Source organism: Lygodium microphyllum, chromosome 8 (genome assembly GCF_053477565.2).
Source record: "Lygodium microphyllum isolate KBCC chromosome 8, Lygodium_microphyllum_v1.1.10, whole genome shotgun sequence".
Classification (NCBI taxonomy): Eukaryota; Viridiplantae; Streptophyta; class Polypodiopsida; order Schizaeales; family Lygodiaceae; genus Lygodium; species Lygodium microphyllum.
Genome location: NC_141142.1, coordinates 93370001 through 93395138, shown reverse-complemented (window position 1 = coordinate 93395138; position 25138 = coordinate 93370001). Strand labels below are relative to the sequence as shown.

The window sequence follows — 25138 nt, the reverse complement described above, 5'->3', positions numbered from 1 at the left end:
ATTGCAGAAATTGAAGAATGGACAATGTATTATGCAATGCAAATATTGTTCCCTCACATGGAATGGTGGCCTCACTCGTATTCGTACCCAGATCTTAGGGCTGAAGGGATTTGAGGTTGATAAATGCTCTAGTGCACCCCAAGATATAAAAGATGTAGTTTGTAGATTGCATGTGTAAGTGCTCCCATGAGTTCACAGGATGCATTGGATGCAAAGGATTCCGATTTGGGAGATGCATCAGGAAGTGCTAGTGCCAATGTGGCTGCTTGTTCCTCTCAAGCTAGTGATGCTCATGGAACGATGCCTAAAAAGTGCAAAGCTAATGCTAGGGAAGGCCCCTTGTTTCAAAGTTGGGACATACAAGTAAGGAAAGAGGCATCAATTGCCCTTCATTGGTTCTTTTATGCAGAGGACATTCCTCCTTGGAAGGTGAGGAGTCCTTACTTTCTTGACATGGTGAAGGCAATTGGAAATGTTGGCCCAAGCTTCAAGGCCCCTTCATACCATCATTTGCATATTAAGAGGTCAAATGTGTGCAAAGAGATTTACTTGATCTCAAAGAGAAATGGAAAAGATATGGCTGTAGCATTGTTTGTGATGGATGGTCTGATGCACGTCATCGACCCACTATCAATGTAACGGTTTCATACATGTTTCATTCCACATTCTTGCCATTAGTTGATACGACCGGTGAGCATAAGTTAGGAGAGTACATCTTTGAAATTCTTAAGAGTGCAATTCTTAAAGTGGTGCCTCAAAATGTAGGTCAAGTATGCATGGATAATGCAACCAATTGTGTTCGTGCTGGTCACTTGGTCGAGCAAGAGTGACCAACCATATTTTATACCCGTTGCACATGCCATTGCCTTGATTTGTTGTTTGAGGATATTGGAGAACTTTCTTGAGTAAAGCCAAGTTGTGTAGGTTGTGACATTTGTCACACGAAAAAATACAGTTCTTGCTTTGTATAGAAAGTTCAGCTCAAAATAATTGCTTAAACCATCACAAACTCAGTTTACATATGCATTTATCATTTTGGCAAACATGTTGGATAGGAGAGCCTTCAATGGATTGCGCCGCATGGTTAATAGTGATGAGTATTTTAGAAAGAAAGTGAGCAAAAGTGCCAAGGCTTTGCAGGTTTCATCTATTGTCTTGGATTCTTCATTTAGGACCAATGCCAAGATGATTGTGATGCTATGTGCTCCAATTTTAAAGATTTTGGGTCTTGCTAATAGAGAGAGTGCTAGTATGGGGTTAGTGTATGAGCTCGCCATAGTACGAGGGAGTTTCGGAAATGGGAAAAATTGGAGTTTTGGAATTTCGGCCAAATTTTGAAAACGGGAAACAACGTTTTCGGATTATACACTAAAAGAAATATAGTATTATGTGGATATGTAAATATATCAATGCCTACAACAACATATACCCAAATTTCATACAAAACTTTGAGTCTTCATGTCATATGATTGAAATCATGATTGATAACACATGTCATGACTCACGAGTGAAGATTGAAGAGTCAAGACTTAATGGTTGAAACTTAAGACAGCTTAACACAATTAAGACTCAAATTTCAAAACTTAAGGCAACAAAATGAATTATAATTTATGACTCATGAATCATCTATAATCTAAAGAGCAGTGAAATCTGACATCAAGAACATTGAAGATTGACATCAAGAACAATGGAATAAGGATCAAGATGTATAATAAGTGAAATCAAGATACAATGATACATGTAACTACATCATGTGAATAATCTGTCGAAACTCCGAAGTCCAATGAGCACCGAGCACTGTGTACTAGTCTCTAGACTCTAATAACTATTGAGTAATAAGTATTTACAACTGGCAACTGTAGTCTAGACTCTGCAATGCTATACTGACTCGTGTATATCACGAGTTGTGACTCATGACTCATTCGGACTCTGAGGATATGTGCATTATCTCTCGTTCGACTTCGAGGATCTGTGCTATACTGACTCGTGTATATCACGAGTCATGACTCATGACTCATGACTCATGACTCGTTCGGACTCTGAGGATCTGTGCACCATCCCTCGTCCGACTTCGAGGACCTTGATCGAGAGGTTGATGAAGTAGTCTCAGCCTCAGCCTCAGACTTTGGCTCTAACTTTGTTTGTGATGCACAACCACGTGTGGCTCTTGTTCTAACCCTCCTCTGTGCATGAGTCTTATGCATTGGTAACGATAGCTCCTCATAGAGCATGGAATAGATGTCTCTAAGGTTTCCACGATCTCTTGAAACGTGTATTCATTGAAATACTGATTTAATATGCTTTGCTGGTTATCACCAGCACTTTCCATACCACAGTCTCTCGAAGAGGATTTGCCGCGTCTCTTTTTTAAACTTGAGTAAAATGCTTGGACTTGTTCACTATTTCTTTAAGATGAGTCACTCTGCATATTAATTTCTTTGGTAATATTGAGAAAAATCAACTCATCAAAATCTGAAAATGTCTTTCGTACATATATAGAAGTAACGAATGATTTCGAAGCCTTCTCATTATTAAGACCACCCAAAGTAGATGAAACCAAATCATCATCATCAAGCATTGCATCAATCGCTGCCAAATCATCTGTAATACTTCTCACCTTCAAGACATACTCATTGACATACATTTTCCCTTTGTTCAAAGTATTCAACTCTTGCTTGAGTTGAATCTTCTGTGCCTTTGTATTTACTAAAAACATGTTCTCAAAAATTGTCCAAGCTACATGTGAAGTTTCTGCATTCCTGATATGTCTCAGTATAGTATTATCAATGACTGCAGATAGCCAATACATTACATTTTTGTCCTTTGCATTCCATTCTTTCCACATCTTTAATTCATCTACAATCGCAGGGTTACTCAGCTCTGGCTCCTTTTCTTCACCCGAAACAAAATCATAAAGGCATTTTCCAATAAGAAAGTTCGTCACACGGAACTTCCATGATGGGTAGTTATTCTTGTTCAACTTCTCAATGATGGGGTTTCCATTGTTCTCTACCGTTATCACAAAAATGATATAAAACAAGTCTTTTGCAACCTTTCACAACAAGTACACAACAATACATCAAGCACCTTTTTCACTGACTGCTCAACAATACATGTAATTTGCAACATATTTGCAAATAAAACTCATGTTTGCTTCCTGGCAAACATCTTAGAAATTATAGATTTGAAATCTGTCACTTAAGCATCCACTTTCGACCAATATAGCCGAAATTGCAATATGCCCTACAATTATTATTCGCAAACTTGCATGTCTAAAATGAGGCCTGAAACAAGCTCAAATGGCCTGTAGGTCAGCCCTTAAGGACTTATTTGCAGAATATACAATGCTTTACACACACACAAAATCTCACAGCAATTTGAGATTTTCTCTCTACCCTACTTCCAGTGCCTCCACAAGCACTATCTAAGAGAAAGAGTGGAAGAATAGGAGAGCTTCTTACCCATTGCTCACTTGCTTGAATCCTTGCTTTTTCTCCTTTATTTCCGCCTTCAAAACTAGCTCCTCTCAGTGGCGCCGCTCTAATACTATGTGAAGCATCGCATGATGAGGGGACTTGCTTGAGCTATTGCATCAAACACACACTATGCACACAAGAGGAAGCTCACTTAAGAACACAAGAAAAAAGATGAAGGCCAAAATGTTTTCTTGTTGGTTTCTTGCTCTTCTTTTACACATAATGCAATGTACACAAAGTATAGATAATATACAATATAAATGAAAATTGCCTACTAAGTCAAACAATGTACAATTGACTATACTAATCGACTAGCACTATAACTATGCTAGTTATAGTTACGTACAACAAACTAAATATAATAAGTGATAAGTCAGTGGCCATGTGAGGATCGTAATGACTACGAACGTGCTAATTGTAGACTTGTAGACCCATCTAGCCAGGCGGTCCATCATCAATATCCGCACGTGTTGAGCTTGCCATCTCAACACTAATCATGTGACAAGATCTCTACTAATTGCACATACAACATATGTGGATCTCACCCTAGCAGCCCCTTTCCCCAAGATGTCATACTATACGGACCACTTTATGAGGACTATGGTAGATGGCTTCATTGAGAGACCTGGATATCTAGACATGTATATGCCACATGAGATGTGAGTAGCCACGGGCCAGCTCAAGGTCTCCTCTCATCCACTCGAGATTGAGATAAGGAGAGCAACCCATGTCCCTAGAGCGGAGAGGATCTACAAACTATGCCAAGAGGAGGTGGTTGCAAATATAGGGCCTACAATAACATTCAAGCTAGATATCCCATATTATGTAGAGGAGACATCCCCCTCATACTAGTCATGGACTAATAATTGTTTGTTGGGGTAGTTTGTGGTGTGAGTTTTTAGAGTATGCTTGGTCACTACAAGTGTCACATTTTGTCTATGGTCACTTATATACTAGGCTCTACTCAAGAGGTCTATTGACAAGGCAAGCTCTAAATGAGATTCAATGCCCCCTTCTCTAAGTCTTGGTCAATTTAGAATATAAAATTTTAGGAGATAGTTACAGATATAGATTCCTCTTGGTTAATACTTTGGTTGGGCCAATTTCTACTTGAGATTCAAAGGCTCCAGACATCACTATAACACCCCTATAGAGAGGGGGCAGATAATCAAAGCTCACCAATTTTTTTGAGACAGTAACCACACATATTGCACCTATAGAAAGTGATAGCAGTCTAGAGGGCTGAAGCGATCAGAGCGGTGTCGGAGCGTTTGGGGTCGAAAGTCTACCACGGGGGTAAGAGATGGTAGGGTGAAGGGAGATTCAGGGAGAGCAGTTGATGAAAGAGAAGGGGTTCAAAGAAATAGAAGATGTAGAAGAATACTCATAGAGGTGAAGGCTGTCAATTTATTTCTGAATCCTGAGAAGATAAATCTCTTGTAGACAAAAAAAAAAGAGGCATAAAACAGTAGCTTTCTCTCTGCTGCTCAGGCATAAAACAGTAGCTTTCTCTCTGCTGCTCAGACCGCCAATTTGATTCTTACGTTGGCTCCGAAAGGGGGGTTAAATAAAAGGATACTTGGTCAGATTTCTCCGAGATCACTCATTCTTCTTCTCCCAATTCGGAGTGCTGTTTGTTGCTTGTAAACTGTGATTGCGTGTCGCGTGATTTCACAATCCTTCTTTTTGCATAAAATTCCTTAAAAATGGCTAAAAGCCACTTGCTTTTTAAAAAAAAAAACATGTCATTCTATTTTAGAAGTTGTCTACAACTTTTGGATATTTACAAAAAAATAATATCCAAAATATCAAAAATAGGCTAAACTTGTTTAAAAATCTAGTTTTTTTGAACCATCCACACTACAGACACAGACACTAATGATTAATATGGCATTGACTCTCTAGATCAATAAGAAAGCCGAATGATAATGCACTCTGGAGTTTTTTACAGTGTCCGCGTAGTGGTACAATATCCACCCCCTCTTAACGTGCACATCCTCTAGCATGTGCTAGTCTTATGGATCTGCAGTGTCAGAAGAAGTATACTTTGCCATGTCAATGTCTTCATCTTCTACCTCTTCTTCTTTCATATTCTCATGTTCATGCTCAGTATCCAACTCCTTCAACTCATATGCTAAAGACTCCCTATGTTGAAAGAGCTTAATACATTTTCCAGCCAGTGGAATCCTTAGAGCTGTCCCATCCATCTCATTTAATGCATAGGTAGCATTGTCAAAAACAAACCTTACCACGTATGGACCAAACCACCGCTTTGCCATCTTCCGACTGGCACGATGCTGATTTTTCAAGCTATTGTTATAAACCAACACCTAGTCCCCTTCTTGTATAGCTTGTGGTTGAAGTCTGTGTCGCTTGTCAAACCTCTTCTTGGTCTTGATCCTTGCGGCCTTCAGCTTTTTCATGGCTGTCTCAATGTCTTCAGGCCTTCTTTCTAACTATCTAAGGTGTATGACCAGCAACTCTTCTCTATTCAAACCCTCTTTCCATGGTACAACACTCCAAGTAGCAATAGTCTCCTCAATAGGCATGATTGGCTGTTGTCTATACATTAATTCAGCAGGCATATACCTTGTAACTGCACTATGAGTGATCCTATCAGCCCATAAAGCAAAGGATAACATTCTTAGCCACTCTTTCATCCTGCCCTTGCATGACTTTGCTAATGCCTTAATGATAGGTTGATGGCCTCTTTCACTTTTGCCATTTGCTTTAGGATTGTAAGTTGAAGTTAAAGCTAGCTTGACACCCAATTGTGATAAGAAGTCATGAGCCTCATCCGCATCCAATTCTCCTCTATTTGCAACCACTTTACCAATACAACCATACCTGCAAAAGACTTATTCCAATTTGATTCCATCATGAAGAATCAAACATGGGATTTAGTGTCTTTGCCTGTTGGGAAGAAAGCCATTGGTACAAAGTGGGTCTATAAGTTGAAAAGAAATGCAGATGGATCCATTGACAAGTATAAGGCTAGGCTTGTGACCAAGGGCTATGCACAAAAGAAAGGCATTGACTATAAGGAGACATTTGCTTCTACCTCCTGCATGACTACCATTAGGTCTATGGTTGCTTTGGCTGCCCATTATAGATGGACTATGCATGAGCTTGATATAAAGACCGTATTTCTGCATAGGGAACTTCAAGAAGAAGTCTATGTACAGTAGCTCATCAGTTTTGCAGTTGAGGGATCTAAACACTTGGTCTGTAAGCTGAAGAAGGCTTTATATGGTTTGAAACAAGCTCCTCGAGCTTGGTATACAAAGATTGATGCTTTTTTACTCCGCCAAGGGTTCATCAACAGCTCATCAGAGTCTACCCTTTACGTATGTAAAGAGGAGGGATTCTTGTTGGTCATATGTCTATATGTTGATGATCTTTTGCTTATAGGGACACATGCTGATCAGATTTCAGCATTCAAACAAAATTTGCAGTAAACTTTTGAGATGTCAGATTTGGGGCCTTTGCACTATTACTTGGGATTTCAGTTCATTCATGATGCTAGAGGCATTGGATTGTCATAGTCGAGATACATTGGTAAACTGCTTGAGAGATTTGGCTTACAAGATTGCAAGCTAGTTTGTACACCAATGTGTACACCAATGGGACTTGGAGTGAAGTTTTCATTGCATGATGATAGTGACTTGTTTGATATCCATACATATGCTTCAACAGTTGGATGTCTTATCTACCTATGCAACACAAGGCCGGACATACAGTTTGCAGTTTCAACACTGAGCAGATATATGCATCAACCACACATGTCACATTGGCAAGTTGTCACATTGTCAAGTTGTCACATTATTAAGTGTGTTTTCTGTTACTTGCAGGGTACTAGGACTCTTGGGTTGCTTTATGCCAAAGGAAGAACCACTGCACTTACATGCTTATAGTGATTTTGATTGGGCTGGTGATTATTGTCACTTCACTAGTGGCAATTGTTTCTTTCTTGGCTCATCTTGCATCTCTTGGCTTAGCAAGAAATAATCCACTGTTGCCACATTGTCATGTGAAGCTGAATACAAGGTAGCTTTCACTACCATAGTCGAATGCATATGGCTTAGACTCTTGTTAGCTAATTTGGATGTATCTGTCACGGAGCCTACTTCTTTGTTCACTGATAGTTAGAGTGCCATTGCAGTGGCATGGAACCTAGTGTTTCATGCACGCATGAAACACATTGAGATCTATTATCACTTTGTTAGAGAGAGGCTACATGCAAGTGATATTAGCCTTGTCTATTGTCCTACCACGAGTAATGTGATTGACATCTTCACCAAAGCTTTTCCTCGTGACAAATTTGAAGCATTTCGCAAAAATGCTTTAAATTTGATCTCCTTTGGTGGATGACCCTTGTATTTTGATCACTCTTCACTCTAGGGTGGTTTATTGGGTTCTTGACTCATGCCTCCGCTCACATAGGAGTGACGGTGATCTTCAGTAGGACATTGGGACACTTTTTACTCTCCGTACGAGAGGTTTTTTTTCCCGGATTTATTTCTTTTATTGTGTGCCTATGTTACACAGTTTGACACTTAATCATGTTTCACACTCTTCGGGTGTGAATACTCTCTTACAACCCTAAGGTTTAAGAGTTGTACTTTGTACTTGCATCTTATACTTCAGATTATTGCATTGCGTGTCATGCTCTCACACTGTACACTGTCTATTGTACTCTCAGCTGAGCTTTGATCTCTTCCTCTCACATTCTCTCAAAGCGATGATCAGCAAGAAAAGTAATCCGTTTCAAATAGAATACATTTTCACCATCTTCCTCTCAGTAGCTAGCCTTTAGACGTTCGAATTGCCTAAGTGCCTTGGGCTACTAGGTTCCTCTTGAACTAGTTGCTAGATCTTACGAAAGTGAAGATCGTTTTGGCAACACCCTTTGAGAGAAAGATAGAAATCAGTCAAAATTTTAGAGAAGGACAAGGCATTGACTTTAGATTTTCTACTAAGAGCATTGGCAACCATATAAGTTGTGCCCTTCCTATGGCGAATTTTGAAGTTTAAGTCTTGCAAAAGCCCCGCCCATCTTGGCTTGTGGTCATGGAGTTCGAGCTGATTATATAGGTATTTCAATGAGTAGTTGTCCATTCAAATAATAAACCGGGCATCATAGAAATAATGATGCCATACTTTAAGCACATGGATGATTGCCAATAATTCTTCTCTCGGGTGGTATAATAGGTTTGGACATTAGTGAGATTACGACTTTCGAATGTGATAGGTCGCCCATTCTAATAAGGACAACACCTAAAGCATAATCGCTCGCTTCCGTATGAACCTTAAAAGATTTATTTGAATCGATAATTTGCAACATCAGTGCAATGGTAACAAGCTATTTTAATGTTTGAAAACATTGATTGAGCTCACTTGTTCAAACAATAGACAGATTAACGTACTTCTTTCTGCTTTGGATATCCTTAAGGAAATGTGTTAAGGGTTCAACAATATGATCATAGTTCTTAATGGATTTTCAAAAGAACCTCGTAAAACCTAAACAAGATTTTACTTATCTTATGGTCATCGAAATAGGCCAATCGAGCATTACTTGTATTTTTTTGGAATCAATTTGAGTGCCATCAATCGAGATGACATGACCAAGATATAATGGCTCTATGCAAAAGAATTCACACTTGGATAGTTTAGCAAACAATTGCTCTTGTCTTAAGAGACGTAAGATGATATGCAAGTGTTTGGTATGCTCCTCCAATAACTTACTATAAATAAGGATGTCAAAAAGGAAAATGATTATCCACTTTCCTAGATACATATAAAATAAATCATTTATCATTTGTTGGAAAGCTATGGGGTTATCGGTAAATTTTAATGGTAGGACTAGAAGCTGATAATGTCCATATGATGTTCAAAACATACTTTTTAGGACATTCTCTGAAGCTATTTATATGTGATGTTATTCGGACCTTAGATCGATTTTGGTGAAATAGCGCACATCACAAAGTTGATCGATAAGATTATCCATCCTTGGCAATAGATATTTATTCTTTGATGGTCATCTTATTGAGACCCTTATAATCGACATAGAAATGCATCTGCCATCGTCCTTTTCGGCGAGAAGAATAGGTGCGCCCCGTGGGGATTTAGTCGGCTCAATTTAACCTTTAGCCAAATAATCCTAAAGTTGCTTAGCTATCTTGGCATTCTCTTTCAGGCTAAACTTATAAGGCTGCCGAGAGACAGGATGGCTATTGGGCAAGGTTTCAATTCTATAGTCTAAGGTTTTGCGAGTTGGTAGAAGTTTGTTAGGTAACTCAGATGGAAAAACATGAGCATAGTCATGTAATATCAGATCAAAATACTCACATTTGAACTCATATTAAGGTTATCAAAAGAAATCGAATCACATTGATTATTAGATGATTGAACTTTTTCAATGAAAAAAATACTAGTAGTAGCAGTTGGATTAGAAAAACATTGAGTAAACTTCATTGCTGAAATTCATATGTACATTATTTTGTGTGATCTTGAAGCGTAAACAACCCTCAATCACATGGAAATGACTATTAAGCTCAAAAGAAAGTATATGATCTTTATAATCAATATATAAGTAGGGGTATTCTTCAAAGAACCATGCATGCCAAGAATGACATCCACATGGTGAAGGCTTATAAGTCAGAAATCCGCGATCTGATGGTACTATTGGATCAAAAGATCGAAGTCTTGTACCATTCGATCCCGGCGATCCACCGCAGGGCCCTCCCCATATCGGACACGACAAGCTTGATTAGCAGGTATTGTGTAGAGTTGTAGACTCTATATCAAGTGAGAAGAAATCAAATTATGAGTAGAACCATTATCAAATAAAATTGTAAGTTGTAGAGTCTTGGCCATATATATATATATTTTTTGAGAAAAGTAAGAATTCTATTAACATACTTTAGAAAAAAGTGTTCCAAGGCTTAAAAACTAGTACAAAGCAGCCTTGAAAGAGACTTCCATATTAAGAATTATATAACAAGGGGAAGTCTATTACAAAGAATAGCTAGTTGGAAGGTCTATAATACCAAACCATGTGAGTCTTGAAGAGGAAAAAGATACAAGAATCTCAAGTCCTCAGAAAAACATCTCTTCTCTTCCTCATACTCTTTGAGTTGCCTTGTATTCTCTCCCATCTCCCACAAAGAGTATGCACAGTCTCTGTTTGGATCTTGGAGAGTCGCTATAGTAGATACATCCAAAAAATCAATACCTGGCTACATCTGGCTGTTCATATGTTCCAAGCAATAGTGCTAGCTATGAGCTCCCATTTGTTATAATGCCCTTGGGTCCATACTGTTTGTGAGAAATTTAGCATGAAAGTCATGTTCACAAGTTGCTCCACAAGCCTCACATCCTTGTATATGCTCATACCCACAAGTTGGGTCTCTATCAGTCATTCATGCCAATATCCTCACCATCTTGAGGGCTCTCCTCTAGGTCTTAGTCATTTATACGCCTTGTGATCTTTAAAAGATCATGTAGGCCAAAAACACTTTTATTAATGGGATTATTGTCGATATTGCTAGCATTAACAAAACATTCTTCGAATAAAATTTCAAAAGAAGTACCTGGAGTCTCAAGAGTATTTATTGAAGTCTTAGAAGTAGACTTTGCCTTTTTGTTCTAGGGACACTTGCGATCACCGCGAAAATGGCACGTTTGATAGCAGGTGAAACAACGGTCCTTTGAGCGATCCTCGCTGGAAGGGACCTTATCCTTGTCGTCTTTTTACTTATGCAACTCTGAAGTTGGCAAATACAATGATCACAATGTTCGAAATCAATATACCTCAAAGACAGTAAATAACCCAAACAAGAGAGAGCACTTTCATTCTAGATTGACTCATGTGTCCCAACCGGCTATGCCACAAAGAAATACATGGCTGCTCAATTATGGCGACAACATGGTCATGCACACTAGATACATGTAGAGGATACAAAGGTGATAGCCTTCATCATCTAGTTGCCTTGTGCTTATCAAGCTCTTTTTGAGGTGAGGTACATGTCTCACATTATGCAAAACAAACATGGAACCATGCTGAAATTCCAGTTTCACATTGCCAATGCTTGCAATTTTACATGCGTAGTTATCCCCCAAGTGAACAACACCACGTACTGCACCATTGTAGTCAAAGAACCACTCATGATGTGGTGTGACATGAAAAGACGCACTTGAATTAAGTATCCAAGTGTGAATATCATCCTCAGAATCTGCAATCAATGCATGTGCATCCAATGAAGAAGCTAGAAGTACATCACCGTCACTGTCATTATCATGAGTGACTACATTAACCTCTTCTATTTTCACATTGCTCTTTTTGGCATGCTAGTTGGCATTGTTTTCAGCCTTGTTGGCTTCATTGTTTTTGTTTTTGCCCTTCTCTTTCTTCATTTGAAAACAATCCCTTTTGTAGTGCCCCTTTTTGCCACAATGATGGCACTCCATATTCTTTCCAAGAGATTTGTTGCATGCTTTGCTTTCAGAACTGCTCTTATGCTGAAATCTACCTCTAGTGTGCAATGCATTTGAAGACTTGTTTGCTGAGTTATTCTTCCTGTTGAGTTCTGTGTGTTTAAAGAACTCTCCACATCACAGCATAACAGTTGAGCATTTGAATTACTCAAAGCTGTCCTGAAAGTATTCCAACTTTTAGGTAGAGTACATAGCAAGAAGGTAGCTTTGAACTCTTCATCAATATGAAAATCCAAAGCAATTAGCTGACTGAAAATTGAGTTAAACTCATTCAAATATACAGACATGGTTGTACACTCTTTCATGTGAAAGTCCATCAAAATTTTCAGCCAATAAACTTTGTTGGCTGCACTTTTGTGAGTGTACAATTCTTCAAGCCTTTGCCACATTGCATATGCTGAATTCAGCTTCTCAATGTTGAAGAGCAAGTTGTCTGACACTGAGAGCTCAATGGTAGAGCGAGCAAGCTCGTCCAAGTCATCCCACTCGTCTTGTTCCATTTGTGCTGGTTTGATTCCCTTTGTTTTGATGGGCTTTACATGTTTCTTTTGCACCAAGACATTATAGCATTGTTCTACTAGATTGCAAAATTTTGGGCACCCTCAAGCTTCTTAATGTGCAAAAGATTATTGTTGTCATTGTTTCCAGCCATAATTTGCAGTCCCAAATTGACTAACCAGTCACCAAAGGCAAGCTCAAATATGACACAAGTGACCACAATGCACAAGAGTACCAACCAGCAATGAAAATCCCAAGATTGCAGAAATTTTCAGATCTGCAAATGAATTTTCAGAATTAAAAAATGTCGTTTGCTGCACTCCTCAAGCAATTTCTGACACAATTAGAGACCAAGCCAACAGTTACATATGAAATCCCCAATTTTTGAGAATAATCTGTTCAAAATTGCATCAATTCAAGTGCCCAAGTGCATATACCAAGCAATTCTTGCACAAATTGATGAAATTCTGCAAAAGCCCTAAATTTTTTAGGTTCGGTATGCACAAATTTCACTGAAATCGAGGATATTTCATTGAAATATGAAAAGCCTAAAATTTTTTATGGGCAATTGTGCACTGATTTCACAATTTTTAAGTCAGGTTGTCCACTTCTGCATCAGAGTTCCAATTCCGGGAAAAGCCCCAAATTTCTGGATCAAAAATTGCACATTGAGCTTGCGCATATGAATGCTCGATAGAGGGGAGAAGGTAAAATTTCAGGGATTTCACAAAAAAATTGACGAAAACAAGAAGATGTCCATCGACGTGTTGACCTGTCCAATAGTGTCAATGCTTGCCAACGTGTGCCGTCAATGCCTGCTCACATATGCCTTCAGTACATCACGTCAGTCCGTTTCGTCTTGTCTGCCCGTTTCGTTAGGTTGTAGCATGTCCGTCTTGTTTGGCGCCTATCTGTACACAAGCCTGCGTGCAACTTGTCTTTTACGCCTGCCTATTGAGCCCGCCTGCGACTTGTCTATTGCACGTCCTGACTACGCACGCCATGACTAGCCTGCAACTTGTCGCACACCCTGACTAGCACTTGTCACCTCAAGCGTGTCACCTCACGCCCGTCACCCGCTCTGGTACCAGTTTATGGTCGAGGAGTTTGTGCGTGAGCTGAGCTGAGAGTGAAGGTGCAAAGAGTTGAGAGCAGGAGAGTGAGAGAGCGAGCACAACACAAAGGGTATATGGTACAATGATAAATGTACCACGTTTTTAGCTTTTGAATACATATAAAGTACAAAGTGTAAGGGTGCGTTCACACCCGAACACAATAAAAGGCACGGTGAGCCTTTATTCCCAACAATGGATACACAATTGCCTCATGGATTGGGCACAATTGTTGGTCAAATCGGCACCTCATTCCACCACCTGAGGATTGAGACAAACAGATGGGAGGGCATGTAGACAGAGGAATGCATATGCCCACTATGCGATAGAGAGCTAGAGACAAAGGAACACTACATTTGCCGATGCATGGTACATTATGATATATGAGGCAGATATCACTATTTGTTTCAAGAGGGTTTTGGACCCTTGAGACGAATCATGCAGTTTGAGGATCATAGATGCTTGGGTTTCTTCCTCTTGGAGCTCTAGAGGTGCAGAGCAGCTATTCTACAGAGTAGGAGGCCCCCACAACTTGGTGCACATAGATAGAGAGCGGTCACTAACTTTTTCACTACTATACGACCGAGTATGGCACATACCACTACTACTACCACATAGCTTACAGGAGTACATCATCATTGGACCTTATCTTCTGTATGTGTCCCTTTGGATAGAGTAGTGGCACTCAACCGCGGTTTAGGCACCTGTGTCCACCCAGATGCAGGCTTAGATATCCACACCACAGACAAGTTAGAGCGATCATTGAGCACCACAGGAGACTGATGCCGATATATATCTCCTTAGAGGATAGACATCTCATTGATGGAGAGTTTTCTTTTTCTACCTTTACTTTGAGATCATCGATATGTTTTCTTTTTATAGGATACTATTTCACTTACCCTAGGATCCAACTTGCACATTAAGCATGACGCAAGCCAAACTCTGTTGAGAATCAACAATCACACTCACTAAACAGCCTCTTTGTATGGAGCTTCAGGGTCAAGGATATGCAGGCTAACTTATCCCATATGCACAATGGTGCCTACTGTAGTTTCCTACTTTCCTATAAAGTATTGTACTTGCTTCCTTTCTTAATGCAATGATTGCACTCTTTTCTTTTCAGTGAAGTGTCAATGTCATTGTCCACATACACAAGATTGTGTTTATGAGTCCAAGTCTCAATCTTGGAACCTAATTCACTTGTGTAACAAACAGTGTCCTTGTCTTCTCCATCATGAGTCCACACTTCTCATTTCATCCTCCATAGCTTCCGGTTTTGCCATGCTCTAGATCCCGCATTTCTCACATGGTATCAGAGCCCAGTTGGGCATGGCATTGCTTCTCTAGCCTCTCTTGATTCCTCTCAACCTCAGTCTAGCTCAATGTCAGCTCATGACTTCATCTCCCAACTCTACTCTCACTGAAGCTTCCATGGCAGCCATAGCCAGCAGCACCCTGTCAGATTGAGCTGCTTATATCTCACTCCACAGGTCAAATCTCTTGGGGCTTCCTTCTGGAAAAGTATTCCCCAACTCACAAAGCTTACATCAACACTGACATAGTGTGTTTTCACACTGTCATTAACTGTGTCTCTTGACACACTGCATTCTGCTCTTCTACTGATAAAATCTCAGAATTCTGGTGTTGATTTGCTGCTGCTCTTGCAACCTCAACATGGGAAAATACTCTCCAAATGCTCGATTCAAAGGAGTCGGGTTTCACACCTGGCAAACCCGCATCAAGCTCAGCTTGATGAAAAAGGGTCTCTGGGCCATCACGAATGGCAAAGAGAAGAAACCTCGGGACGTGGACCTTGCAACTACTTGGCAAAAGAATGATGAGAGAGCCCAGGCCATTATCAAACTGGAGCTAGATGACAGTTATATCCACCATGTGGATAACTGTGAGACCTCACAGGATACATGGAAAAGACTTGACACCCTGTTCGGTGCACAATCTAAATCATCAAAGTATGGTCTCCTGATTGAGTTCTTCAAACTTGAAATGAAGTCCAGCACACCACTTGCCACACATCTTAATTACATGGAAGGACTCCTAACCCAACTTGCAGGAATCAATATTAAAATGGATGAAGATGTTTGCATCGGTGTTTTACTTAAGAGTTTGCCTCCTGAATACAATAATGTATCAACAACTTTAATCAACATGCCAAATCCTGAACTTGTTGATATCCAGGCATCACTGTTAGAAGAGGAAAAGAAGCTAAAAACTAAGGAAGAACCAAGTACCTCTAGAGATGATTATGCATTATATGTTGGCAACAGGTACAAAGGCAAGAAGGATCAGCTCTTCTGTGACTTCTGCAAAAGGACCGGACACACAGAGAAGTTCTGCCACGCAAGAAAGAGATCCCAAAAGGCCTATCTTGCAGCTGTGAAAGAAGAAGAAGACCATGGACCAAAAGATGAAGAAGAAGATGAAGATGAAGACCACCAGGATCGGAAGGACAAGACTCATCAGTCCTTGTACTCTCATAATTCTGATAGACTGTTTTAAAAAGCCTTGTACTTCCTTACCCTAATGCTTCCTGCCATAAGCTTTGTAAACTCCTTATGTAACTTGGCATTACAGTCCCTGTACACTTTGTGAGGCCCCTGTTACAGCCTCTGGATGTCCACCATGTTTATGGTACCCACACTTAGCCTTTTCTGCGACAGCCTCTGGTGTTTTTCCATGTTTGTCGTATGCCCACACTTTGTAGGTGGTTCTCATTACAGCCTCTACACACTTTGTGCCTTTCTAGTTGTGATTGAGGAGGGGTGTTGAGAATCAGCAATCACACTCACTAAACAGCCTCTTTGTATGGAGCTTCAGGGTCAAGGATATGCAGGTTAACTTATCCCATATGCACAATGGTGCCTACTGCAGTTTCCTACTTTCCTATAAAGTATTGTACTTGCTTCCTTTCTTAATGCAATGATTGTACTCTTTTCTTTTCAGTGAAGTGTCAATGTCATTGTCCACATACACAAGATTGTGTTTATGAGTCCAAGTCTCAATCTTGGAACCTAATTCACTTGTGTAACAAACAGTGTCCTTGTCTTCTCCATCATGAGTCCACACTTCTCATTTCATCCTCCATAGCTTCCGGTTTTGCCATGCTCTAGATCCCGCATTTCTCACAAACTCAACATGAAGGGACTGGACATCAGACTCACCTCCTAGCTGTAGAGCCAAGTGGGCCACACAATCTTGGGAGTTGGCAACACTTTGGTTCATGACCACATCCCAAGGGTAGGTGCTTCTTACCAGCCCACACTATCCCAGTGTAAGGATGCGTCTGCCAATGGGCCAAGAGTCCAAGAGTGGTGATCACATAATGAATTTGCACAATAGGGCCTTGAGTCCAATTTATAGGACTTGGCTGCCCAAACCCCAAAGTGTCCTTAGTGCATTCACACTAAGTTACTTCGTAAGCATTGTGACCAATGCTACTAGCGCCCATCTGGATGTCTAGGGACATAACAACTGCTTTCTCATTCCTCCATCTTTGCCTTCATTTTCAACTTTTCTTATCTTGTGTAGTAGGCCACACTGCACTTGATTAATGCTGCTGTCTAGGGTTTTTTTGGTATTGCAGATTAGTGTTTTCAGCACTTTCTCTAGTGTGTCTAGCTTTGCATCCACGCTCACCATCTGTTTGTGATGATTTTAATCTCTGTTTTTATTTTCACCATTCCCCCTGCCCCCTGCTGCCTTAGGTTTGCACATCCATGGTTTCAGCAGTGATGCAGGGGTGGGATGGATGTAGGTTGGGGGCAGTAGCAAACAGGGCGGGGAAAAATGGTGCAGGGTGGGGGCGAGAGGTAAAGTGAAGTGGCACGGCAGGGGCGAAGACCAAATCTGGAGGCTGGGCAGGAGAACAGGACAGGTCCAAATGAGGATAAAGTGGGTCAGAGTCTGAGGGTGGTTACAAGTCAGGGTAGGGAAAGTCCGAGTCAGGGGAGGGGCGGGGCAGGGTATACAGGGTGGTGCAGGACAGGGGAGTTGAAGGTGAGGACATGCTGCTGCAGGGTGGGGGCGGCAGGATAGTGGGAGCTGAAGGTGGGGGCAGGAGGGTGGAGGGAGAGAGAGGGGGGGGGAGGGAGTGAGAGAGGAGTTTAGTGTTCACAAATTTTTTTAACAGGTTGACACAATCTGCATCAGCATCAGACATCAAGAAGGCGTACTACAAATTATCCCTCAAATAGTATGTTCTATCACTTCATCTTTTTCTCTCCAGGGCATTTGTCAAGCTCATGTAACATGTTAGCGCTAGAATATTACTAAGATACTCAATGTCTTTGATAGCCATCCAGATAAAAATCCAGATCCTGAAGCGAAGAAGATTTTTGTGAAGATTGCAAATGCTTATGAGGTACATTTGACTATATTGTGAATAGTGGATTCTTTACTAGTTGCACACACACACACACACACACACACACATCTACACCTCTCTCTCTACACACATACCATAGTTGCCAAGGGTTTTTGAAATGGGAGGTATAAAAGGGGTTTCGGACGTTTCATAAAATGTTAGAAATGGGTTCCATCTCAATGAAAGTTTTATATACATATACTATATGACTCATGTGACATAGAAAATATAGATTTTTATTAATCATTATTCGATACAATGCAAATGAACATTCAACATAATATCATTATTTCCATGCATCATGGTCCACTATCTATACTAAATATCCACTTTAGTTGTTATTATAAAATTAAGTGCCTTCGATGCTTATTTGTTGCTTTTTTTTTGTTTTTCTTGAGAGCTTTGGATAGCTCGTCCAACTTGGGCAAAAGCTATATTGATATCACGCACGAACTAATCGGCATGAAATATTTTCTCCTTTATTTTGAGATTAGATAGTAAGAGTGGTTTTCCATATATAATCTTAAATGATGCTTTACTTGTAGAAGTATGAAGTGTGTTGTTATAGGCATATTCTACCAAAGGTAAATACTTTTTCTACTGTTGGTTGGCTTCATGGCAATAGTACTTCAACATATCCAATATGATGAGATTAACTATCTTACTTTGACAATCTGTTTGAGGATGATAAGAAGAAGAAAAAAGTAAGCTTTGTATCCAAATTTTCAAAAAGAGCTTACCAAAAGAGACTAGTCGTTCATGGATCTCTATCACCCACGATGGATTATGGTAATCCATGATACGTAAAGATTTGTTGAATAAATATTTTAGCCATATGTTGAGACTTGATAGTCTTTTTAATGAGCTTGTTTACTAAAAATATGCTATCATTGCCATTTGTTGAGTTTGACAAGCGAAAAATAAAATTCATAGCAATGTTTTTCCAAGGTTGGCTCGGAATTGGTAATGGTTATAAAAGCTTTATAGGCCTTTGGCAATCAAACTTAACACACAAGACATTCTTTGACAAATTATTTAATGTCTCGTTGAAGACTTGACAAAAAGAAATACATTTCAAGTGCCTTAGTTGTGGCCAAAATACCACTATGAGCTATGTAAGGAGCCATATGATATTCTTCCATTACTTTAGGCTTGAAATCTTTAGTAGCGCATAACTTATTTTCCATAAAAAGAAATCCATATTTAATAAGACAAAAATTTACCCTCTTACTAAGTTATAAACTCTTCAAAATACTTTTAACATCTTCACTAGAAGTATATATGTTTCTCATACTAGTGAAATTTGTATGATGAGTCATGGACAGTGTATGAATTTGAGGTCTTTTTGATAGGGCATCAACTAGCTTGTTTTGCTTCTTAGGAATATGTAATATTTAAAAGTTAAGCTGAATAATTGACCTATCAAATATACTTCTAAAAAATCTTTGATTGGCGGAGAAAATGTCTTAGATTGTCATGGTCCGTCTTGATGAAAAATTCTCCATCTAAAAGATAGTGTCTCCAATCTTTTAAAGCTTAAATAATTGCCATTAACTTCTTTTCATAGATAGTAGCAAATTTTTCTGCATTTTATAACCTTCTGCTTGCATAAGTAACTACATGCGCTTCTTAATTTAAGATTGCACCAATGCAACTACTTGAAGCATGACATTCTAAAAGAATGGTTTCGACAAATTAGGTATAATCAAAACATGTCTTTTGCTGATATAGAACTTTAGAACCTCAAAAGCTTCCTTTTCTAGTTTGGTCCATCGGAATGCCATTGTTTTCTTGGTTAAATCTAAACCATTCAATTAATCTCCTATAATAAGACATAATCGTAAAAAAATTCGAACTTCATGAACATTATTCAATTTTGGCCATTCTACAATAGCCTTGTTTTTTTCTAGATCCATCTGAATCCCATCTTTGGATATAATATGACCTACATTGTGAATCTCTTCTAAGAAAAAATTACTCTTTTACTTGATTCATAATCTTCTCTTGTTGTGTTGGACTCATATGATAGGGTGGTCTATTTGGAGGTGAACTCCTAGAAATGAGATCAATGTGATGATCTTCTGGTCTCTCTGGTGGTAACTCATTATGTAAAGTGTTGCAAAACAATCTTCATACTCCTTTAAGACTCTCATTCGCTCCTCATTCATATCTGAGATAGACTCTTCATTTCTAGACTCTTTAGAATCTTTGCGTCACGAGGATGTGAAATTTTGAGATGCTTTAATCTTGCTGATAACATTTGATTAAGTTATTAATCAAATATACAAGGTTATTTAAGCAGATGTGATGCACATGGTAGATATTTCATAGTAATAGGCCAACGACCCTAAGGATGCGGTGAATGTCAAAGGCAAAAGTGTAGAAAGTTGCCACTTGGCAAAAATGCCCATGCAAATTGAGAAAACGTTTTTGGGGGCTGGGTCTCAGCCATTCAATTAGTTTAGAGCTTGGGAGAGGGAGAAAGAGAGTTGTTGGTCCATTTCTGATTAGAGAACAGCAATTTGTTGTAGAAGATAGTTATATAGGGGCCTCAACAAGCAAGGGGCAGCAGGGAGTTACCTTCTAGGGGGCTAGCATTGCTGATTAGGTGACAACATTTTTGAGGTGCGTGGCAGTAAATGACTGCATTAAATGCAGACTAGAGTAGACAACATGCAAAATTTAGGGTTTTCTCGTGAAAAAAATCAGATTTCTCTCTTATCTTGGCTTTCTCTGACATTCTCCAACCTATTCTCAGGAGTTCTCATCATTTCTTAACCATTTTATGTAGATCTCAACCAAATTCGGTGGATATCGAACACTAGAGAGATTTTTGATGTAAATCCTAAATTTCTATAGAAATTAGCGTTTGAGAGTCATCTCAAGACCCGTGCTAATTGGTAAAGGCATCATACACTGAATTCAATACTTGAAATTTGTATAATTATCAGGGAATTTAGATGCCAGCCCATTCATTGTAATTTGGGCAGCATTTGGCCAATTGGTAGTTTCATTTGTATAAGTCCCGGGTGAAAAATCAAGGGGCAATTGGCCCGAATTGATTATTGATTGTTGCTATAGCAAAGAGGCTTTTTGGAAGAGAAAAGAAGATTGTGAATCTCAGCTTGTACTCATTCCATTAGCAATCAAGTTAAAGAAACACCGAAAGGGGCACCAGTTTTGGGGCCAATAGGGTATCCAATGTCTGAGATTATTAAGGTAATTTGTGTATTTCAAGTTATATACATTTGTTTGCTGATTGTTGTAGTTAAGTGTGGAATGAGGAAATTACAACTCTTTCCAAGAAGGAAGGCTGGTTTCACTTTGACAAAAATCAAGTACAAGGAAATAGAAATTTTCATTGCTTTACAAATTTGTATATGGTATAAAATGGGAATAGAGTTTCCTTCCACTTTTACATCAAAAAATACATTTTTACTCTCGAAAGGGAATCTATATTTATTTTGATTGCAATCAATGGTTGGATCTATTTTTCTATGCCAAGGTATTTCTAATACAACCTCACAATGACCAAGATGTCCCATGACAAAACTCACATAATCTACATTATCTCCTATCTCAATTCGTAGTTTCCCAAGAATGGGAGTAACTTCAGAGTCTAGATTCCATTTCTTGAAAATCAACACTTGACATTTTGGTGTTCCAAACCTTTCCTTTGGTATATGCAGAGTTTCAACAATTCGAGGATGGATATAATGATATGTAGCCTCTGTATGAAAATGAATGAGAACAGGTTGATTAACGATCTTACTCCAAGCCATAAAAAGCTTCCTTTTCTTTGACAAAGTTTCATCCTATTGCAATGATTTCTTAGATACAACATTTGCTTGAGGTGTCTTTTGGGGCCGGTTTTCCTTCTTGGCCTTATTAGGAGTCATCACATTGACCAACCATGTGTCATATTTAAGCACAAGAAAAACATCATCCTTCTCTTGTATATTTTGCTACTTGCTAATATACTAGCTTCTTTTTGCATGGCAAAGGTGGTATATCGCCATGCTTATGCTTTGGTTATTGTTTATCTGACTTCTTTTGGTTGAACATCTTGGTCTTCTTTCTTTGTGGTTTTTCTTTTGAGGTCACCAAGCATCCATGGCATATGCAGTCCTTCAGCTTCTAGGACTGCATCTTGGGCTGCTTTCAAAGTATCAAGCTTTTTCATCTTGATAGCTCACTGTACTGTTGGATGTAATCCATGGATAAACTTCATCATCTTCATATTGGATAGAACTTCATTAAGAGATATAAATTTAAGAGAAATAGCTGCAAACCTGTTGATATATGTTTCAATATTAACTCCATGGCTTTGCTTCAGCTCATCCCACTCTTGTTGCACATTGGCTTCAAAGGATAAAGACAAAAACTTCTTGTTGAATATCTCCTTAAACTTTTTCTAAGACTTGGGTCCCTTTTCCTCGTGAACAACTTTGAGCCACCAATTCAAAGAGACATCCTTTAGATGCATTTAAACCATCCTAATCTTTGATTTTTTTGTATAATCTTCACCATCAAAAGCAGCATCAAATTGTCTAGTAAATGACATAGCTTTTTGAGAATCTCTTTTTGTAACTAGCCTTCCTTTCGTGGATGGGTGGTAAATCCTTGATTACAACTTAATTACAGCAGTAAACAATTAATGCAAATCTGAAAATACAAATTTACCTATTGATCTTGGACAATGCACATCGATTGGCTCCAAAATTGACGCCCCTTTCGGTATTTCTTTAACTTTATTGAAGAAAAAGTTGATTTACAATGGGATTCTCATGATCCCCTTTGTAATCCAAACTCCCCTTGTTGTCCAAAGTGACTAGCAAGTCTTCAATGTGATTTGCTCCTTGATTTGGGTACTTAATTGGCATTCACCCACTTTATAGACGATGAAAATGCCCCTAATTCAATGGTTGGCTAGTCCTCCACCTAAATTTAGCTGAAATTCACATTCAACCCTAAAAAATCCAAGTCTTGGAGCTTCCAATTTCTAGAACTCTTCTTAAGGCTGTTGTGTTGAACCCTAATTTCTGCTGTAATTTAGGGTTTACATTAGAGAAATTTGCAATTTCTCAGCCTCCAAGGGTCCAAATGTTGAGATCTTCAGAGCAAGACTGTGACATGGCTGGGAGATGAGAGAGAAAACTGTAGAGAGAGAAAATTCAGAGTTTTGTCTCGCGAAGAATAATTGAAAATCAGTCAAATGCAGCTGCTGCCTTGCCACAACAGCTTATAGATGCAAAGAACTGAAGAAAATTAGTCATTTACTACTGCTCCCGTGTCTCAACAGCCTGTAGATGTTGTCACCTGCTGTTGATTGGTCTTCTCCTGCTTCGGGATGGTAAATTTTCTCTAACCCGAGTTACACCTCACATGTGCAACATTTACTTAATTATGTGATTAAAAATTAATCCACATGTTAAGTGAAGTTTCAAAAATACATGTCCTCATGTTAGCCTCCCCCCCCCTCCCCCCCCCCCTTGAAATCCTTGCAATCGTTCTCGATTTTAGTGCCAAATGCATCAAAAGCAAAGACCTACACTTGAATTTCCATAGGGCATCATAGCCAAAACAATATTGTGCACTGCTATTCAACCATTCCTATGCCCAACATATGCTGAAAATTACCAGCCAAAATAACATAGCATAAGACTCACAAAGAAAATCTCAAAAACATTGCGAGATTATCATGTGACATGTCCATTTCTCATGAGCTCAACTCATCTGGCAAAACTAAACCATAGTATAGCGAAAATCAAACACAAACCATGGATAAAACATCAATGGCATCATAACATATGCTGTTGTCCATGAAACTAGATATAAACCATTGAAAACTGAGCATAATCTGATCATAAACTGATCACTTGCTGATCTGAGAACCGATCACAAATTGCTGCAAATGTGACCCCACACTGATCACAAACTCATTGCAAAAACTGACCAGCAATCAATGCAAAAACTGATCCAAAAAGTGACCATAAACGGTTCTCAAGCTGATAAAAAATTGAGCTGAAACTGATCAGAATTTTTGTCTCAAAATTGAGGCAAAATTCATGCTAAATTGATCATAAGCTGATGCAAAAGTAGAGTTCCAGTGCCTGGGTGAAACTCATACTCATCTGGATACATCTCACAATGAGTAGTACACTAAGTAGTGACCTCATGGCAAACATACTATCAGCGCAGTACCTTGGATGCATTCTGAATACATCCGAGATCCACTACATACGAGAGCTGTCCATTACTGAGCGGAGGTGCTAGCTCCCTCACAAGCATCAGGCAATACTCTAGACCTTTGCTCTGCTGAACCTGATTGAGCCGGAACTAAAGTCGGCTCTAATTGGAAAGCATCAAGGTAAAACTGCAACAACTGAGGATGGTTTGCCAAGTCATCCTCTTCCATCCATTTGGCATCCATTGGTGAATAATTCTGAAATTTCACCAAGTCTCTCCTAGAAACTCTACCTATTAGATGCCGGTTAGTATTAGATGCAGGAGACTTCTCATAAGTGCTCCCTCTGTGTTCAGTCATAAAGCACGAGAGACTTGTCTCTGTTTCTCCTCCCAACCACGTCTAGGAAGTACCTGTCATGTCTCTCTTGCCAGCCATCTCCTTAAGGCGAGTTATACTATTTTAGAACGAACTCACTTCCTAGGCTCCCCTTGATCCCATTCGGGTGCCCAAGGCCCCCGAATGGTCTTCTCTCGCACTTGTTCCCCAAAGTATTACACCATAAATGTAACATTACCTTTGACCTTTCTTTCCTTATGTGCCAAAATCTGCTCAGGTACCAAAATCTCATCTAGCTCCTCAACCTTAGGCTGAATTTCTGCAGACATACTCTCTGGCACATCACCATGAAAAGGCCTAAGCAAGCTCACATGAAAGGCATTGTATATCTGCTCGTGTGGAGGCAATTTCAGCCTATAGCATGCGTCACTAATCCTCTCCAACACTTGAAATGGCCCATAGTATCTTATAGAAAGCTTTCGATACAATCTTTCTCTTCCTTTCATTTTTTTTCAGCCTTGTCTTTTCAAAACGTAGCAATATATAATCACCCTTTGCAAACTGCAAAGTATGTCTGTGGAGATCAGTTGTCCTCTTTTGCTTTTCTTGCGATCTCTGAAGTGCATATTTTATCTTTGCATAGGCTACA

General features: G+C 39.3%; 1 protein-coding gene and 1 pseudogene across 1 annotated transcript in view; both read left to right on the top strand.

Moving 5' to 3' along the window:
- The window catches only part of LOC148032610 (Chaperone DnaJ-domain superfamily protein), a 122255-nt gene that overhangs the window by 25850 nt on the left and 71267 nt on the right, over positions 1 to 25138 (top strand). Inside the window, exons 2-3 of the mRNA XM_087683229.1 lie at positions 17730 to 17792; positions 17894 to 17960. Coding sequence (XP_087539355.1) covers positions 17730 to 17792; positions 17894 to 17960 — 130 coding nt within the window. The remainder of the gene's footprint in view (positions 1 to 17729; positions 17793 to 17893; positions 17961 to 25138) is intronic.
- On the top strand, positions 187 to 1338 carry LOC148032611 (uncharacterized; annotated as a pseudogene).